General features: G+C 53.7%; 1 protein-coding gene, 1 non-coding gene and 1 pseudogene across 2 annotated transcripts; 1 reads left to right on the forward strand and 2 right to left on the reverse strand.

Annotated features, from left to right (window-relative positions):
• Positions 1-907: 907 nt before the first annotated feature.
• On the reverse strand, positions 908-1,037 carry LOC112584815. Its single transcript, XR_003109213.1, has one exon. It is a non-coding gene; the product is annotated as a small nucleolar RNA SNORA56 (small nucleolar RNA).
• Positions 1,038-3,207: 2,170 nt separating this feature from the next.
• LOC123333363 lies at positions 3,208-6,123 on the reverse strand (annotated as a pseudogene).
• On the forward strand, positions 6,078-20,309 carry PNPLA5 (patatin like phospholipase domain containing 5). The gene is made up of 9 exons (XM_006058721.4): positions 6,078-6,364; positions 6,957-7,189; positions 9,256-9,321; positions 9,585-9,794; positions 11,061-11,121; positions 12,298-12,471; positions 14,312-14,432; positions 16,889-16,996; positions 17,559-20,309. Exons 1-9 carry the CDS (start codon positions 6,172-6,174, stop codon positions 17,641-17,643), a joined length of 1,251 nt encoding a protein of 416 aa, XP_006058783.3. The 5' UTR covers positions 6,078-6,171; the 3' UTR covers positions 17,644-20,309.

Consider the following 20,309-nt stretch of genomic DNA (forward strand, 5'->3'; position numbering starts at 1 on the left):
CATGGGCAGTGATCTTTAGATCCCTGCCCTGGACAGCAGGTAACATTACCTGAGGCTCAGGGAGTAGCCACCTGTGCCCTTTCTAGACCAGAGTCCCATTCCTTCGAGTAGAGGGCAAGTTACTGAGTCCCTGCTCACTCTGCTAGCCACACAACAGGCCCGTGAATCGGGTGACAAGGTGTTAAGGCAAGGAATAACCAGCAGATCGAGAAGATGGAAGCCTAGCATCTTAAAATAACCATCTTACCAGGGTCTTATCGGTCCAGTGTCTTTTATAGAACATAGAGGAGGAAGAGGAGAGGAAGTGAAATAAAAAGGCCATTAATCTTGCAAATACCTCCTGTTATGGCCAGTCTCAGAGAGGGGATGAGCTAATTTCTTCTTTCTTTCAATCATTCATGGGTGGACAGGGTCAGGATGACTTCCTGAGCAAACACTCTTTGGTTCAACATTCAGGCAGAGGGGCAGGGCTCCCCAAGGCAGGCCGTTATGTATAGACACCATCCTTTTAGTGAACAAAAGCCACGGGAAGAAAAGGTTAAAGAAACACAGATCCAACAAAGAGTCAGATTTGGTCCTTCCCTGTAACAGACACGCTGCTTAAAGCCGTCTTCAAGGCTCATAAACCACTTCCCCACTTCTGTCTTCTCTTCTTTTCAGGGTGTCCCTGTCCTCGCCTCCCAGCTCACCCCTCCTCTCACACGCAACGTTGGCCTTCCCTCTGCTCCCTCCTTTTTTCCCTCCTTTTTTCCTCCTCCTTATCTTTTCCTTCTTGCTCAGTTAGGGAGCCACTGGAAAGGTTTCCTTATTTCCTCTTTTGGCCTCCTGCTTGGGACATTTACTGCTTCAGCAACCAGCTCTCTGCAGAATCTCTGAAAAAGGCACCACTGTCCCCTCAGTGAGCCCGTGATCTCTGGTGAGTCTAAAACCCCCATCCAAACACTGATGCTGAATAGAACTCACCACTTACGGCTGAAGATAGACCCCCCCCATCTCAAGTCCGCTGAGCCAGACCAGAAAGGGATAACTGTCTCCTGTCTTTTTCTTTTTGATATGATCTCATGTTTTCTTGCAGAGAAGTTGCAAGAATTGGGCCCCCCAAAATTCTCATGTCCCCGTAACTCAGGTTCTGGGATCAGTAACATTTGGCATGTTTGGCTTCTCTCTCTAGATAACAGACAGAGACAAATAGATGTGGTTTTGAGCTATAGAAAGATAGTGATTTTTTTTTAACCGCATGGAAATTAGGTTGCAGATACCATGCCTCTTCGATCCTGAATATCTCGATGTATTCCCCAAGAACAGAATTTCTTTTATGTATCCACAGTACAGTTTTCTAAATCGCCAGTGTAACATCAGTGCAGCTCTGTGGTTTCATTCATGGCTTACATGCACACTTTGCCAATCGTCCGCACAACGTCATTTAGGGCTGTTTTCCCTCCAGGCCAGGATCAAATCCAGAGCTGTGTGTTGCTCAGATGCCCCATCTCTGGTGTCCTTTAATCTGTCTGACTCTTTGAGTCCCCATGGAGTCCATGGAATTCTCCAGGCCAGGATACTAAAGTGGGGAGCCTTTCCCTTCTCCAAGGGATCTTCCCAAGCCAGGGATCAAACCCAGGTCTCCTGCATTGTGGGTGGATTCTTTACCAGCTGAGCCACAAGGGAAGCCCAACAATACAGGAGTGGGTAGCCTATCCCTTCTCCAGCAGATCTTCCCAACCCAGGGATCGAACACAGAAGGCTACAGGGGTGATGTGTGTTAGTATCTCATTGCTGCTATAACTTAGCAAGCTTAATGGCTTACAAAAGCACAATTTTATTATTGGGTTGGCAAAAAAGTCCATTCAGGTTTTTCCATAAGATGGTATGGAATATTTTAGTTTGGAAGCTTGGAAGTCCAAAAGGGGTTTCACTGGGTTAAAATCAAAGTGTTAGCAGAGTCTGTTCCTTCTAGAGGTCCTAGAGGACAATTGGTTTCTTTGCCTTTTAGAGCCACGCAGTCTGTGGCTCATGACCCCTTCCTCCATCTTTAAAGTCAGCATCTCATGATCTTTAAATCTCTCTCTGACTCTTCTGCCACCCTCTTCTGTCTTTTAAGGACCCTTGTGATTACAATGGATCCACCCAGATAACCCAGAATAATCTCCCTGTTTTAAGATCCTTCCTTTAATCACATCTGCAAAGACCCTTTTGACATGTAAGACAACATATTCGCAGGTTCTGAGTATTGGGATGTGGACAAGCCACCATTTCGTCATTTCTTGAACACTTGCTTGCTTTCTGGCATAAGAAGATGTCCTGGGTTCAGGCTTCCAGGATTCCCTGAGAATCGGGGTAGAATGCTCTACCCCGATTCCTATAGAGAAGCTTCTGCTCCCTAAATTCTGAAGCCCCATGCCCTCCAGCCAGCCCCTCTGGAGTCCTCCAACCTGAAAGATACACTTCCCCATCTGCTTCCTGCCCTACCCTGGCTCCTGGTTTACACCTCAGCTCCTTCATTTGTAATATGGGACTGATTATATCTCACTGGGCAGTTGTGAAAATAAAATAGATGACCTAGGAAAAAGGCCTGACCCAGTGCCAGGCAGAAGGTAAATACCAGCAAAGGCATCTTATCAGTCCTCTCCTAACTGTGCCCCATCCCTTCTTCTTAGGTCCTCAGATGCATGTTCTCTGTGTTATTTTAATATTTTATTTCTTGCCTCCTCTTCCCCATTTCTGTTTCTCTTGTCATCCACTCCCCATAGTCACACCTGCTGATATACGTAATATCTGACCTTCCAACCCATCTTGCAGGCAGTTAATACATTATGTTTTTTAACTTTTAACAAATGTATTTTAAATACAAAATGCTTTTCAGGAGTCCACAAGTTTTACATCTTTAAAAAAGCGACATAATTTTTAGGATTCAAAAATTGTGTTCTTCAAAAGAAATAACTAAGTGTTTTCTTCTGTGGTTTCAAACTTTCTACACTCAACTATTTGACTGTTCTATGCTACCCCAGACAGACCTGACATGACTGAACTGCTTTATGTGTTACTGACTTTCCCAAAAGAAAGTTAAAAAAGGAGTTTGCAGTAAATGCAAATCTCTAATACAATGTTTAATGCAATATCTAACACAAAAGATTTAAAAAGATTATTTCTTTCCTCATTTGATTTGCCAGGAGTTAATTTTCTGTAAAAGCAAAAAAAAAAAAAAAAAATCATTTACAAACTGTAACACCGAGGGTTCCTTTTTCACTCAAGATGTTTACTACTCAAAATGACAACAATTACATCTGTAAGAATATAATAAAAGGGGTGGAAAACAGCAATGCAATCGACAAGTGTAGATGTTAAATAAGATTTTTTAAGGGTTCTTTTTAAGGAGTAGGAAGGATTAGAAGCTTGGGAAAATCCAAAATTTGAAAGAGAAAAAGATGTCCTCAACTGCGACCCCTCTGTTTATCAATAGCGTCTTGGGCTGTAGGACGGAGCGCTTGACCATGATCTGTATCGACTACAGTAAGGAGAAGGGGTCTTCTGTATCGGTAATCACAGTCTTCATATCTGTTGTGCCCACGATCACACCCTCCATCAGAGTAAGAAACTCGGTTCTGCCACCTCATCCGCCTCCACCACCACGGCCACCACTACAAGGTGGGCTGCCAGTGTATATATACACCTGGTGTAGGTGTGTGGCCCCCCTGGGTGACAGAACAATCCACACAAACGCTCCTACCATCCAGTTCCGGTCCATCTGCCCTTTCCTTAGCCTCCCTTGAGTCATCTACTCTCTCGAAATAAACGAAAGCATATCCTCAGGATCGTCCAGTTCGCTGGTCATGAACCACACTGCCGCCACTCAGTGGTCACACCACTGAGTGTGCACGCTGAGGGGTTCGCCCTGCTGCCTGTATGTCTCCTCCTGCTAGACGCTGGAGAGTGACGTCGGCTCCTTCGCCGCCGGGATCCTGGTGCACCGGACCTACTTCGAGATCGCCTCTCTGGCTTCAAAGTTGTTCTCCCCTACATCATTCATGCCGGCCAGGTGCTCCCCGGAACTAAATAAGAAACAAGCTTTGGCCTGAGAACCGATGGCCTAATCAACCCACTAACTGGATGGTGGGGAAGAGGAAAGGGCCAGCAATAACGGCCCCTCCACTCATGCTCTGGCAAAAAGGCCCCACCGATGCATTATTTTAAAAATACAAGGCAGAAAAGTATTTTGTTGTTGTTGTTATTCAGTCACTAAGTTGGGTCTGATTCTTTGTGACCCCCATGGACTTCCCGCAGAACACCAGGCTCCTCTGTCCTCCACTATCTCCCAAATTTGCTCAAACTCATGTCCATCAAGTTGGTGATGCCATCCAACCATCTCATCTTTTATCGTCCCCTTCTCCTCCTGCCTTCAATCTTCCCCAGCATCAGGGTCTTTTCTAATGAGTCAGCTCTTTGCATCAAGTGACCAAAGTATTGGAACTTTGAGTTCAGCATCAGTCCATCCAGTGAATATTAAGGATTGATTTCTTTTAGGATTGACTAGTTTGATCTTCTTGCAGTCCAAGGAACACTCAAGAACCTTCTCCAGCACAATTCAAAAAAATCAAGTCTTCAACACTAAGCCTTCTTTATGGTCCAACTCTCACATTTGTACATGACTACTGGAAAAACCATAGCTTTGACTATATGGATGTTTGTTGGCAAAGTGATGTCTCTCCTACTCAGTACGTAGTCTAGGTTTGTCATAGCTTTCCTTCCAAAGAACAAGCATCTTTTAATTTCATGGCTGCAGTCACCTCCTACAGTGATTTTGGAGCCCCCCCCCCAAATAAAATCTGTCACTGTTTCCACTTTTTCCCCTTCTCTTTGCCATGAAGTGATGGGACTGGATGCCATGATCTTCGTTTTTTGAATGTTGAGTTTTAAGCCAGCTTTTCCACTCTCCTCTTTCACTTTCATCAAGAGGCTCTTTAGTCCTTCGATTTCTGCCATAAGGGTGGTGTCATCTGCACATCTGAGGTGGTTGATGTTTCTCTTCGCAATCTTGATTCCACCCTGTGATTCATCCAGTCTGGAATTTTGTATGACATACTCTGCATACAAGTTAAATAAGCAAGGTGTTGAGATACAGACTCGATGTACTCCTTTCCCAATTTTGAACCTAGTCTGTTGTTCCATGTCTGGTTCTAACTCTTGCTTCTTGACCTGCACACAGATTTCTCAGGAGGCAAGTAAGATGGTCGGATACTCCCATCTCTTTAAGAATTTTCCACAGTTTGTTGTGATCCACACAGTCAAAGGCTTTAGCATAGTCAATGAGGCAGAAGTAGATGTTTTTTTGGAATTCTCTTTCTCCCATGCACCCCAATGTTCATAGCAGCACTATTGACAACAGCCAAGAAACGGAGCAACCTAAACGTCCATTAACAGATCTGTATTTGGGGGAGCAGCAATCAGAGCAGAAAGATCTCTGTAGATGCTCATCCAAGCCCTCACATTATACTGCAAAACTGCAACCCAGAGTGAGGAACTTGAGCAAAGTCTCAGGCACAGGTGGGGGGTGGGGGGGCAGCGGAGTTTAGAACCCAGACTCCCCCTCCCAGGGCTCTCCCAGGTCCCTGATCCAGCACAGCTGCAGAATTAAGTCTGACTTGACCCCCAAGACCCATGGATATTGTGTATCCAACTCCCCCACTTCCGGCTACCAGGTTCCCTTGCGCTCTCAGTTTCCTCATCTGCGAAATGGGGGCAGGAACAGCCTTTCCGTCACGAGTGTCAGAGACCTGGCAGAAGAGCTGGTCCCGCTCACCGGGGGCCCCATCACCCAGAAATCTGGGACTGTGCTCCGGACCGAGGGCGTGCGTGTGGGGGGCGCGTTAAGGTGCCCACATCCTGCAGACGCTGCCAGGGCACACCTGGTGCACACCCGGGGATGGGGATGGGGCGGGGGGGGGGGGGGTGGGGGGGCGGGCCTCGGCTCGAGGGACCTCACTGGCTGGTGGGTGATGCAGCCCGGGGGCGGGGCTTGGGCTCCGGCAGGCCTGAGCTTCACCTCTTGGCCCCAAGTCCAACTCGGCACTCAACCTGTGAAACTTCCCGCTGGAGACTCCCCTCTCTGCCCCTTCGGCCAGCGATCATCCCTCCCGGCCCTGTTCCAGCCGCACCCCTGGGTCTGGTCCCATTGCCATGCGCTGCTTCGAGAAGGAGGGCAGCTGGAACCTGTCCTTCTCAGGGGCGGGTTTCCTGGGTCTCTACCACGTGGGGGTGATCCACTGCCTGAGGCAGCGCGCCCCGCGCCTCCTCCGCGGCGCCAGCCGCTTCTACGGCTCCTCGTCCGGGGCGCTCATCGCCGTCAGCGTCGTCAGCGGTCTGTCCGTTGGTGAGTCCGGGGACTGACTGCGTGGACCAGGAGCGCAGGGAGCATCGGCTTACCTGCCCGAGTTGAGGCTGATTCCAACCTGAGAGGGTGGGAGCGGAGAGGAGTGTCTCAGGGAGCCTGGCGCCGTGCCCTGCGCTCCCTACAGCCAGCCTGTTCTCACTTAATCCTTATGAGAACCCCTAGGACGTGGGACCATGGGCATCCCCATTTTCTAGAGGATAAATCTGAGGCTTAGAGCCTGGAAAACTGTTCCCAAGGTCAAGAGGCTGCACAGAGCGTTTATTCATTGATTTATTTATTTTAATATTTATTTATTTGGCTGCTCCTGGCCTTAGTTGTGGCATACAGAATCTTTTAGTTGCAGTGTGTGGGATCTAGGGATCCCTGACCGGGATGGAACCCAGGCCCCCAGCTTTGGGAACCCAGAGTCTTAGCCACTGGACAACCAGGGAAGCCCCCTGCACAGAGCGTTTGAAGGCAGTGCTGGACACAGAAATTCTGAGCTGGAGTTGGAGCGGGGAGAGCATTCATTCTCCTGGCACCTGGGAGGGAGGCCAGGGGCTGAAGGCCCCCTCCTTCCCCCACCCTGCAGATTTGTGCTGCTCTCGCTTCCTGGCCATGGTCAAGCAAGTGGAGCAGCTGAGCCTGGGCATCTTCCACCCCGCCTTCATGCCCATCAAGACCATCAGGCAGGACCTGCAAGACTCGCTGCCCACAGACATTCACATCCTGGCCTCCCAGCGGCTGGGCATCTCGCTGACCCACTGGCCTGACGGCAAGAACTTCATTGTCACTGACTTCGCCACCCGCGATGAGGTCATTGAGGTGAGCAGGGGGCTGGACGCAGGGCCTGGCAGCAGGTGGGTGAGTGCCATCTCCTACCCGAGTGACCTGCAGGCGCTTTCCAGAGCAGACACTTCTCTGGGGCCCTGGGGAGGGGGGAGCGGATCAAGCAGGAGATGGACCTCATTTTGTTTACTAACGAGGGAGTTGAGTTGCACAAAGGGGCAGCCACGTGAGTATGGCTCCCGAGCCTGCTGTTCGGAGGCCTCTTGGCTCTACATGGAGGGATATGGCTGGGGGTGGGGGGCAAAGTCAGGCTTCTTTAGTCAGAGCCCCCGCTGGGTCTGCTCTTCCTGGAAGAGGGGGTGCCTGTGCACCCGCAACCTGGTCCTCCAGGTGCCTTTTGATGCAGCAGAGAAGCATCGGTTCTCTGTTATGCGCCAGTCACTACCCCAAGTGGGGCAGCAGAATGACAGACAAAAATCCTTGTCTTCCGGGGGCTCCTATTCAAACCTGTGAGGGTGCAGATAGTGGCCACAAGCTCGTGTAAGGAAATAAGAAGCAATCCAGTATCAGAAGGGGATATGACAGGGAGCCCCATGGTCAGAGAGGGGCTGGGTCTACAGGGAGCTCAGAGAGGTGTCGGGCACATCTCTGCTCAGCCTTGCCACCCGGGTCCCTGCAGCAGTATCCTCTTCACCGTGGTGCCCCATCGCCCAGCACAGGGACCATCTCTGGGTGCTGACGGGTGTATGGGGTGCTGTGCTAAGTCACTCCAGTCATGTCCAATTCTTTGTGACCCTATGGACTGTAGCTCACCAGGCTCCTCTGTCCATGGGATTCTCCAGGCGGGAATACTGGAGTGGGTTGCCATGCCCTCCTCGATGGGATCTTCCTGACCCAGGGATCAAACCTGCGTCTCTATGTCTGCCACATTGGCAGGTGGGAAGCCCAGTGTGTGCAAGAGCAGGGCCAGTCCTTTGCTGTGCATTCATGTCCATGGGCTCCTGGGACTCCAGTGAGTGTCCCAGCATCCTGGCCTGGATGACACATAGTCCAGGGCCTGGCAGTCAGTAGGCACTCAGTAAACACTAGCTGCTGTTGCTCTGATGATGAATCCGTGGAAACAAAGCTCTCACCTGCACCTCTATCCTGTCAGAGGTGGGATGGGTTCTGCATCTCTCAGAAAGGGCTGGAGGGATGTTTCCAGGAGTTGAGTCCCAAGAGACAGTGTTCTATGCTCGATGAGTCTGGTAAGCTCTAGGTCAGCAGTTTTCAACGAAGGGTGATATTTCCCCCTGGAGACATTTAGCAACACTGGAGACCCTTTTGGCTGTGACAGCTCTATGTGAGTGTGTGTGTGTGTGTGTGTGTGTGTGCGTATGCACACACAGTACTGGTAGCTACAGGGTACAAGCTGGGGATGCTGTTAAATATTCTGCAATGCACAGGGGAGCGGCCCTGCCCCCAGCGGAGACGCCTCCAGCCCCCAAACATCACCCGTAGCAGGGTCTGTTAAGCTTCTTTTTCACTGCAGGACTTGTCAGAGCCTCTACTGGGAGGAGTAGACAGTGTTTTCCAAATGAGGAGAGAATCAGGGTTTCTTGTCAGAGATGCCCCTCGTAGGATGACCCCTGGTCTAGGGAACACACTTTAGGACATATACCTAGATTCTCGGTGGAGAATTCCTGGCAGTTGGATAAAGGAGAAATGGTGCTTGGTGTCTATCCTTGAGGGGAAAGTCCCAGAAGCAGTCCTGAGTCAGCAAGGGGCTTAGCAGGAAGAGGAGGGCAGGTGGACTCCTGTTTAAAACCCTCTTATGTTTCTGGTTTTTGGCTGCACTCCACAGCCTGCAGGATTTTAGTTCCCTGAACACAGATTGAACCCTTGCCTCTGCAGTGGAAGCACTGAGCCCTAAGCACCGAACCGCAGTTCTCAAATCCCTTCTTAACTTTGAGAGCTAGGCTGGGACGAGGTGATACCTCCCCTCCCTGGACACAGCTCTCCTGACACCAGTGTGGGCTGTTCTGGGTTAGACTCCACTCCCAGAGCAGGTTCTGAACGCCAGGAGCGTAAACAACTGTGTTGTCACTGGCTTATCTTCCCAGGCCTTGGTCTGCACCGCGTACTTCCCTTTCTACTGTGGGACGATTCCTCCCACGTTCAGAGGGAAGGTAAGTGCACTTCGGGGGCTCAGTGACCCAGTCCAGCCCATCCCTACCGAGAGGTGTGTGGGTGGAGGACCCAGGGCCCCTGGAGCACTTCCTGGGTGTGTCAGCCCCCGCACCCTGGTCCCAGGGGTGCTCAGAGCATCCTGGGTGAGGGGTCAACCTAGTGGCTCGGGGAAGCTGGAGGGGACCTGCCAGTGTCTGGGGGTGGCTTCGTGGCCGTGTGGGCAGAGAGCACCCCGAGGGCAGCAAGGCCCCCTGAATTGCAGCGCTACATTGACGGTGCTCTAAGCAACAGCATGCCCTTCGCGGACTCACCCTCCACCATCACCGTGTCGCCCTTCCACGGGACGGTGGACATCTGTCCCCAGAGCAGCTCGGCTAGCATACACGAGATGAACACCTTCAGTGCCAACTTCCAGATCTCCACCAAGAACCTCTTCCGGGGCATCAGCTGCTTCATCCCCTCCAGCCCCGAGGTAGGTCTGGCCTCCACCCCGTGACCAGCCTTGAAGGTGTTAGAGGCTTGGCCATGATCTAGTGCCTGGTGAGTCAGATTCTGTGCCCGGGAGCCCTCCCCACAAGCTCGGGGCAGTTAGGACGTGTGTCCTGAGTCTCATGGTCAAGCCCTTGAACTCAGCCTGGGCTCCCGATGTGTCTTGCCTCATGCTTCATATCGGGGCAGCACCCCAAGGCAACCTCTGCTGAACTGGGGTTTAAGCCAGGGCTCTGCAGGTGCTATTCAGGGTCAGGCTCATGACCAGGTAATGTGGTCATCTCTGCTCCTCAGGGAAGGACACCGAGGCTCAGAGACGGTAGGCAAACTTCTTCAAAGTCACCCAGCCTGGAAACAACAAAGCCAGACTTCAAATCCTCAGCTAGTCCAAACCCATGCTTAGTCTTAACGGCTGCCCTAGACTGTGGCCAGATTGACTGTCTGTATGGCAGCAAGGTACAAGCACAGAAAAAGGTGGACAATAGAGCCTCGTTTCCTGCTTTTTGCTCTTTGGGATTTCTGGGACGTGGGTGATTTGACAGTTTGTGATCCTAACAAGCTCCTTCACACCAGTCACCCGGGCCTCCCCTGGTCCTCCACTTCTCTTACGGTTGTGTGCATTTTGTAATTCAAGAAACAAAGTCCTGTTCATTTAAGCTGATCCTCCCTACACCCGTGGAGTGGACAGAAAATCTCAGCCCGATTTTACAACCGAGGAAGGTGAGGCTCTCAGAAAGGTGGTGCAGCCGTCGAGAGGTCACTCGCAGGCTTTCCTGGGCCTGCAGGGGACTCCCTGCTCCTGGCAGGGCTCTGACTGACAGCCTTGGCCATCTGAGGGTGGTCCTGGCCAAGAACATCCGAGGGCAAAGGGCACTGCCGTGTACTGATCTGTAGGGGCCCAGACATCCCTGGCCAGGCCTTGTGATCCCATTTTCCAGAGGAGGAAACTGAGGCCAGAGAAAGGAGAGTTTGGAGCAAAAGCCCCCAGCCAGGGCGTCTCAGAGTGGGAAGGTGAATGAAGCTGCAGGGAGGGAGTTGCTGCAGAAGACATGTCTCCCCGAGGTCCTGGGACTTTCCTTGTCCAGTGCTGGCCAGGGACCCTTGGGGTCCTCAAGCCCTGCTGAGAGGGGGTCTCGGGAAGCACAGGCTGCCCTGGGGTCCAGCTGAAGATGAGTCTCTGGCCTGTGGCTACTGGCTCGAGGGGTAGGCGCAGGCCTGCTGCCCCTCAGCCTGACCCGTGTGTTGGCAGGTAATGGCCGACAGCTGCAGACAAGGCTACCTGGATGCCCTGAGGTTCCTGGAGAGACGCGGTAGGTGGTGGCCCCCCACAGGAGCTGGGCATCGCCCCGCTATGTGAGTGCCAGGTGGCTCCGCCTCTCAGCCATTTGAGTTCTCAAGGACCTTGGCTCGTTCATTCTCTTCCTCAGCATCTGCTCTGTGCCGGATGCTGGGGACCCAGGGAGAAATCGCACACGTGTCCTGGTCTCCAGCTGCCTGCTGCCTGGTGCCAGGGGAACAGATCAAGAAAGAGACATCCCCCAGGGATGATGGAGGGATGCTCAGGGTCACGGGAGCCCAGCGGGGGCACCTGACCCCGTCTGGTGGGTTGGGTGGGTAACGAGGGCTTCCTGGAGGTGGTGACTGAGAAGCTGGGTTTTAACTAGTCATGAAGGCTGCAGAAATATTGACAAGAGGGCACTCTAGGTAGGGAGAAGAAGAGCAAGAGCAAAGGAACAGAACTTGGCACTTCGAGGGTGCATACCTCAGTGGGGCCATAGGATTGTCTGTGTGTGTGTGTGTGTGTGTGTGTGTGTGTGTGTGTGTGTGAGATGGAGCACTGGGAGGGTCAGAGAGGTCTTCTTAGCTGGAGAGCTTGGCTGTCATCCCACAGGGCCATGCTCTTCAACACGGTAGGGCTGAGACTTGAACTCAGGCCTTCTGGCTCCAGGGTCCATGACACTTGATCCCCACTCTATGGCCCCAAACCCTCAGCAGCAGGAAGCACTCACGGAGCACATAATATGTGCTCAGACATAGAAAGCTCAGACCCGGGCTCAAGCTTTGTGTGTTAATTGTGTCTGATTCATTGCATCCAAACAACCATACACAGCAGGCCTTAATTTTCCCCCCGTTTTCTAGGGAGGGAAACCATGTACGGAGCTGTTAGATCACAGAGCTGGCGGGTGGTGACCCCAGGATCTGAACCTTGGGTTGGGTCTTCTGGGCCTGGGCTCTGTCAACCACCAGAAAGTGCACAGGAATCAGACGGCAGACAGAGCAGGGCCGGGGAGCTCAGGACAAAGTCACTCAGGACCAGCCAAGGGTCCACTCATCCTGCGGTCAACGGGTCCCCAGAGCTGGGTTCGGGCGTCGAGGCGTGCGGGTGGTGAGGGCAGCATGGAGCGCTGCGGGGTGGGGGGGCGGTCACTGTCGCTGGGACGCTCCAGCTGTGCTGACCATTGCGTCCCTCCTCTCCCCCAACCCAGGACTCACCAAGGAGCCGGTGCTGTGGAGCTTGGTGTCTAAGGAGCCCCCAGCCCCAGCTGATGGGACCCCAGACGCTGCCCATGACAGAGGCCTGTCGCTCAACTGGGCAGTGCCCAAAGAGCTGGTCAAGAATGTGCCCGACTTTGAGCAGCTCTCCCCAGAGCTGGAGGCTGGTACTGCCCCTCCCATCCCATCCATGCTCACCTGCCAGGTGCCCTGCACGTGAGGGGCCTGGGGCTGGGGACCTCACCTTGAAGGTGCTCGTGATATGCGAGAGGACAGGACTCACTTCACTCCTCACCACAACCCGAGCGGGCCTGAGTGTTTTTCGCTGATGAGGAAACTGAAGCTCAGAGAAGGGAAGGGGCTCACCAAGGTCTCAGGACCTACAACTGGGGGATTCGAACCCAAGTCTGTGCCTGAGAAAGCCAGGTCTTTGCCCACTGCCCAAAGAAGGGCAGAAGGTGCCGAGGGACAAAGGAGAGGCACACACAGGCTCTCCAGGTGGAGACGGACTCATTTTACCCCCGCCCCACCGCCCGCCCCAGATACTCTGAGGATGGTGCTGAATGGTCCCCACTGGACAGTTGAGGAAACCATCGCACAGAGAGCTTAAGCAACTGCCCAAGGTCACCCAGCTGGCAAAGCAATTGGTCAGCCCTCCTGCTCAGTGATCTAAATGTCACAAAGGCAGCAACAGGAAAGGGCAGACACGTGTGGTCGTGGGAGCGGGAGTCTGAGCAGCACCTAAGTGAAGTGTGAATGGAGGAGTTGGCCAAGCAAAAGAGGGGCCAGATGAGCATCCAGGCAGTGGGTGTGGCCTGTGCAAATGTCCTGGGATTGGTGGGGAGGGGGGGGTGCCCTGCGGCTGAGGGCGAGGTGGGTTAGCAGAGATCAGCTTGGGGACGACTGGAGGTTGGGGCAGAAGGCCTCCAAAGCTGCAGGAAGAAAGAGACTGGGAGCCACTGGGGCGACCCCTCACTTTCAGAGTTCACGATTGCTCTGAACTCTGGGTCCCAGTGTTGGCTACACCCAGCTGGGAGGGGACAGGCTGAAGAGGTGGGAAGCTGGGAGGAGAGGTGATGGTGGTTGAGCCCAGAGCAGGGGCAAGGGGGTGGGTGAGGAAATGAGGCGGGCCCCTCTTTCTGCCTGGGAGACCACATATGGCACAAAGACGGAAGTCTGCATCTACGCTGAGCTCCTGAGGTCCCACCTTGGGGCTCTGGAACCCCCGGCGGTGTCCCTGCAGCCACAAGGGGGCACCAGAGAGCTTCTCTGAAGGCCTTTACAGCATCTCCTAATCCTAATCCTGGTCTCCTCTACTGATGGAGATACTACCTGTATCCCATTTTTCAGAGGCGGTGACCTGGTTCAGGGACAGGAAGGGACCCACCCTAGGCCACATGGCAGGTTACAGGGAGCTAGGTCTTGGGACTGTGTTTTCAGGAACCTGGAGTTGAGGCTGGTGGTGTGTGCATGGCCAAGCCATAGTTTGGAGGTCAGGATTCGGGTTCTGTCTGTGTCCCAGCCAGGATGCTGGGCCCTTGCATGCTGATCAGTTAAGGAGTTGGGAGCTTAGGAAGTGGTCATGTGGTCACAGCTTCTGTCATCAATAGCGCTGATGTTATGGGAAGGAGGTGTGGTGGGCACTTGTCCCCCCAGGGGCCAAAGCAGACTTTCCAGAGGGGCAGGAGAGGTGGAAGAAGTGCAGGGATCCCAACAGCCTCTATCTTGGCCCCATCACTTCCTGGCAATGGGCTTGAGCGAGTCACTGCTCCACTCTGAGCCTCAGTCTACTCATCTGTGAAAGGGGCACATTCTGCCGTTTCAGGACTAATGAGGGAGCCTGGGCGGGGCTCCATCAATGCAGCTGCTTCCCCTGCAGACTGGCTGGGAGTGGGGGCATCCTCTGTGGGCCGTGGGAGGTAGAGACGGGGCTCGGGCTCTCTTCCCTAAGGGTGACCTTGAGGGGGTGGCCGGAGGGGTGAGGGGCAACCGTGGCCTCTCTCGTAGCACTGAAGAAAGCCTGCATGCGGGACCCCAGTGCCTGGGCCTCTTTTCGCTGCTCAGGGCCTGGGTGGGCACTGACGTACCTGCTGCTGCCCTTTGAGTACGTCTACTTCCAGAGCAGAAGGTGAGGCATGGCCAGGGGTCCTGGGAAGGGTCTGACCCGTTGAGACTGGTGCCCATGGCAGGAAGGGCACTGGGGCACTGGGGCGAGGGGCAGAGCAGGGCTGGTGTCCCCAAACTGCCTGACGCTGGCTGCAGGCCCTGAGGAGTCTTGGTCTCCTTTGGAAGATGGGACTGATGGGGTGGTTGGGTAACAGCTGTGACTTTAGTCCACCGGAAACGGGGCCTCGTGGTCAGCCTGGACCTTCCTGTTTCTAGGATCTTTGGTCCACTGTTGCACCTGTCAGAGCCTCAGAGGAAACTAGTTCTTTCTGAGGGTAGCTCTAGGGGTTGGTCTGCCTCATATTAACTGTGTGGCCCAGGCCAGGTATCTTGACCTCTCTGGGCCCCAGATTCCTTTTCTGTAAAACGAGGCCTTTCCAGAGCAGACTGGCTGTAGATAGGCCCTCACTAACCGTCTAACTTTGCTGGTTCATGGATCACTCCCTATTGTTTGTCCATTCATTCCACCAACAGTTATTGAGGGTCCGTCAAGGGTCAGGCCTTGTCTGGGGGCCGGGAGGCAGGACTGACAGAGACCCAGCCCTGACCTTCTGGGGATCACAGCCCACCCATCGTCACTATTTATCTGTGCCATCTGGCTGTGCCTGCGGATACCTAGAGAGATCGACAGTGGCTATGGACTCCTAGGAGAGGTGTACAGTGGCTGTGAACTGGAGCAGCTCACAAGAGGGGCTATGTGATCAGGAAAGGCTGTTTAGAGGAGGTAACTTCTGAGCTATAATCTGATGAGTAAGGATGAGTAGGAGTCCACTAGGCCAAGAAGGATGGAGCAGCATGTGCAGAGGTCCTGGGGCAGAAGGCAGAGGGAGTAAAGCTCGTCTGAAGAGCAGAAAGGGAGGCTAGTGTGGCTGAAGCCAAAATCTGGAGTGTGTACAAGATGGAGCTGAGGAAGCTGGCAGGGGCTAGACACACAGGGGTCTGTGGCCAGGTGAGGGGTGTGGTCTTTATCCTGATGGTTACAGGAAGGCCGTGGAGGATTTTGGCAGGAAACTGTCATGCAGAGATCTGTATTTTTTAAAAATTCCCCATTCCCTGGAAGAAGGTCTGTGATAGCGAGCCACTTGTCTCTGGCCCACTCCATGAAGAGTCCATGACAGGGTCAGCCCTGCTGTCTGAACTGCTGGTAACCCAAAGCTGGGAGACAGCTTTCTGCTGATGTGGACTTTTTCTTACGCAGAGCTTTTAGACTGCAACCACAAGTTAAAATAGAAAAAGACAAATGCAAATTCTAGCCATTTCAGTTACAAAAAGAAGATCAATGTATGAGTGTTGATGGAGTTGCCAGCCTAGACCGCAGGGGTCTTTTCTGTAAACTACATGCTCAACCACAGCACTGGTGTTTCAGTGGTAGAATTCTCGCCTGCCATGTGGAAGGCCCGGGTTTGATTACTGGCCAAAGCAGGGTGATGTTTTGAGGCTTCTCTGGTAACTCAGTTGTAAAGATCCACCTGCCAATGCAGGGAGAAGGGAGTTTGATCCCGGGGTCAGGAAGATCTCCTGGATCAGGAAATGGCAACCTGCTCCAGTATTCTTGCCTGGAAAACCTCATGGACAGAGGAGCCTGGCGAGCTCCTGTCCATGGGGTCGCAAAGAGTTAGACAAAGCTGAGCGACTGAGCACGCATGTACTCGACATATTGGTTACAATAATAGGGGCAGAAGGTCCAGAAACAAGGGAGGGGACATTCAGTTCGTGTTTGGCTTGTCGCAGTACATGCGGTGGGCTGCCTGAGTCTCAGAAAGTGCCTGGCCAGGCGTGCTCTCAGCTGTAGCTGGGTGATGCTGCCCTCTGCTGATCCTGAGTGGTTTAGGTGGGGAGTCCCAGGAGGGCACTGGGCATGGGAAGGCCAGGCTCAGATGTGTTTAGGAAGCCGCTGGCAGCCTAAAGGAGCGTGGATGAAGGGGCATGAAGGGTGGAGGGCAGGGGCTGTTATGGGGAGGAGGAGGGGGGATAGAAACGTGGAGGCGGTAAGGGGATGGTCCTCACTTGGCTGGTGAGAAACTGAGGCCCAGGAAGTTTCCCTGGCCTGCCTAGACCACACAGCGGATGAATAGGGCAGCGGGGCTGCAGTGCAAGCCAGCCTGACCCCAGGGCCCGGGCCTCTCCACCCCAGGGCTTCCCACCTGTGCCCTTTGGAGTCGATGGCCCTGAGGGCCTGGTGGTCTCCGTCAAGTCCATGGTCCTTGGGGAGCGTTCCCCGCCCCCTGGTGCCTCTGCAGGTGCCGACCTGCTCCACAGTGCAGTCAAGGCGGCTGGAGCTCCGTACCCCGCTTCCTCCTTCCCTTAGCCCTGGTGCTTGGGTGCGGGGGCCCCCAGCTCTGCGCCAGCCCCATGGGGAGGGTGGGCTCTGCCAGGCTGGGCACAGACCGGGGCCACTGTCATTGCCTCTCCCTCCAGATTCGTGGAGTGGCTGCCGGATATGCCCGCCGACTTGTGGTGGATGCAAGGCTTGCTGAGGAGCTTGGCCCTTGAGGTCTGTTCCAGGACGAAGGACCAGCTCCTCAGGTTGGTTGGGTGAGACGGGCGGAGGGAGGTGCCGCTGGTTCCCCAGACCCTGGGCGTGCAGTCGCATCGTCCATGTCCCCATCCACCCGTTCGTACAGCCCCGGAACACATGCTGGGTCCCTGCTGTGGGCCAGACCTGTGATGGCCTTGAGGCAGGAGCTGGCCAGTCACATCCATCAGTCTTGGGGGGGGTCACCTGCCCCCTTCATCCACAGGGATGGCCTGAGTCATGGGGGATGAGTGGGTCTCTCTGCTCTGCCAGATCCCCTGCCATCCTTCCAGACATCCCCCGGGCCTGGTGTGGGGTCTCCCCAACCTTCCCTCTCTCCTGGCTGGAGACCCCAGCATTCCACCCCCTGCCCCTTATACCCACTCAGCACCATTTGCTAAACAAGGAAGTCGGCACCTTGTTCCCAGGGAGCGGCTACCCTGGAACCTTCCTGCTACCCCCGCTTGGCCAGGATAAGGGTTTATTGCAGAATTTAGGAGAAGAGCAACCCAGGGCTTCACCCAATCCCAGGCTCTGAAAATTCGCCTTTGCTGGCTTCTGCTTCCTCTGCAGCCTGCTTGTCACCAGCCCCCTCCAGCCTAAGGCTGCTCCTCCCAAGGACCTGGCCAAGGAGCCCAGACCCACCCATCAGGCCTAAGGGGACCGTGCCAGCCCAGCCCAGTGACTGGCCTCCCCTGACTCCCATCATGGCCCTTGTCCCATGCCCACATCTGCCCCTAGTCCTTGAGTCCTGACCATCTCCTGGAGCTCAGAGCCTGAGCCTAGCCCTAGGTGGGCACTGGAATTGTCAGCCACATGGAGGGTGGAGAGGACAGAGACTCTTGTCCCAGGCCATGTGGGCAGGTGGCCCCCAGGAGCGAGAAGAGCCCCCCCTGAGTCTCTCCATAGCCCCCGCTCCTGGGTCTTCAGGTTCTTTTTTTCTGGGTGAGGCACAGCCTCTTGGTACAACCAGGTCATCCTCCTGTCTCATCACAGGGAGGAAGGAAGCCAGGGGCTGAGACACATGTCTGGTTCTGGAATTTCCATTTGGGGGACTTGGGGCAGCGTCTCGGGGAATCAGGGCTTGGGTGTGTCATAGAGCAGCATGCAGAGAACTTCAGGGAAGGTGGAGAAAATGCTACGGGCATACCAGATCCCTGGCTTCCCTGGTGGCTCAAACAATAAAGAACCCGCCTGCAACGTGAGAGACCTGGGTCAGGAAGATCCCCTGGAGAAGGAAATGGCAAAGTTCACTCCAGGAACTTTGCCAGGAGAATTCCATGGACAGAGGAGCCTGGCAGGCTACATGGGGTAACGCAGAGTCAGACACGACAGAGCAACTGATACTTTCACTTGCACAGAACAGGGAACAAATGGAAATGTCAGGGTGAGGAACGCCACCTCTCTGACCCTTTCTGACTTTCTCTGTCCTGCGCTAGCCCTCGGGGGGTAATCTCTGTGCTCTGCATCACTCTAGAAACCTTGACCTCTGACTTCCTCTGGGTCTATTCCCCAGGGAACCCCCAGCAGGAGATGGGAGGGTGGGAGGAGAGAGAGGGATTAAAATCTCAGAATCTCAGCTATGTGTGCTTTTGTTGGGGTTCCCAAAGGCCCCTGGCTGCCACCACCACAGGTCTCCCTGATGTGTTCCTTTTTTTTTTAATATCTTTTTTATTTTATTTTTAAACTTTACAATATTGTATTGGTTTTGCCAAATATCGAAACGATGTGTTCCTTAAAAAGATTTTTGATGAGCAGTGCCTCCAGCCTGGCCCCTCCCTCTCTTGGGCACAGAAGGTGCTGGGACATCAGACCTCCTCCAGCCTCTCTCAGGAATTGCTCCTCTTCCCATCCTGAGAGCAGAGCCCACACCATGCCCCTGGCCAGGCCCTTAAGAGACACTCAGCCCGAGGAGGGCTGGGAAGGATGAAGACTTGGAGGCAGGCCTGAGAAAAAAAGAAGCCAAGGAATAAATGTGTGAACAAGAGACATATTCATTCATTCATCTGACTTAACGAGTTATAGGCTCTGGGGACACAGCTGTGAACAAAACTTGTATTCTGGTTGGGGCATGAGAACAGATGCTAAACAGGAAACAGGAAAAGGTGAAAATAAGATCATCTCCAGGAATGGCAGTTCTGTGAGGAGACAGGAGGGCGAGACTGATGGGGTGGGGAGCAACCTGGAACCAGGTGGTCCTGGAGGGCCTCTTTGAGGAGGTGGCACTGGAGGGGAAGTCTGAGATGAGACTTGAGAGCCGGTGAAGAGTTTTGCAAGCAAGGGGAACAGCGCATGCAAAGGGGGACCTGCGCTTGCAAAGGCCTTGAGTTGAGAATGAAGAGGGGGTGAAGGGGTACACTGTGGGCAGTGAGGCGGTTGGGGCATGGAGGGTACTGTTTGGATTGCACAGTCATTGCGGGATGGTGAGAGCAGAGAAGCAAAAGGTGACTGAAGGGTGAGTAGAATCCAGGAGGGTCTGGGCATGAGGGTGGGACAGAAAGGTGAGTGGCTCTCCAGCTCCCAGTCCTGGCTTTCCGAGTGCCAACCGTCTGCTGAGTGTGAACTGAGCCCGAGGCAGATCCCCACCTCAGGGAGCTCACATTCCTCTATTGCTATTTCTGTGAAGGTAATAGGGAGTCTGACCCTCACAAGTGCCCACCACTTACAGTTTTCAAAGCCAGTTACCTCACTTAATTCTCACAGCAACTCTGGGAGGTGAGCATTATTCTGCCCCATTTTATGGGTGAGGAAACCAAAGCGCAGAGTGGTTCTGTGCGTTGGGGTAAGTGGTAAAGCTGTAAATGTCCAAGTGTGTGCTCCAAGCAGCAGAAGGATCTCTGGAAAAATCACAGCTTCTTTGTGCACCTGCTGTGCAATGCTGAACAAGTTCTTTCCTCCATCAGTTCCTCATTTCCTTGCCTTTAAAATGACTAGTTTGTTTCTAAAGGGCCTCCAGCTCCCACTACAGAGACAATTAATACTACCGTGCTCAGGGGGAGGAGAGATGATTCCAGGAGGGGATTAGCCACAGAGGGCTAGGTGTTTGAACTGGGTCTTTATGGAAGCCTAGATTCTAGGTTGGCAGAAAGTCGCTCCAGGAGTGTGGCTGCTGGTGTAAAGACAGGTTTGGGGTGCCCCCTGGTAAGTTAAAGAGACAAGGAGTCTGGCTCAGATATGTGAAGCACCTGATCCCACAGCAAATCATTGATGGAGTTAGCATTCAAGACTAGGTCACGGGACTTCCCTGGTAGCCCAGTGGCTAAGACTCCAGGTTCCAGTGCAGAGGGCCTGTATTCAATCCCTGGCCAGGGAACTGGGTCCCAC

Source organism: Bubalus bubalis, chromosome 4, assembly GCF_019923935.1.
Source record: "Bubalus bubalis isolate 160015118507 breed Murrah chromosome 4, NDDB_SH_1, whole genome shotgun sequence".
Lineage (NCBI taxonomy): Eukaryota > Metazoa > Chordata > Mammalia > Artiodactyla > Bovidae > Bubalus > Bubalus bubalis.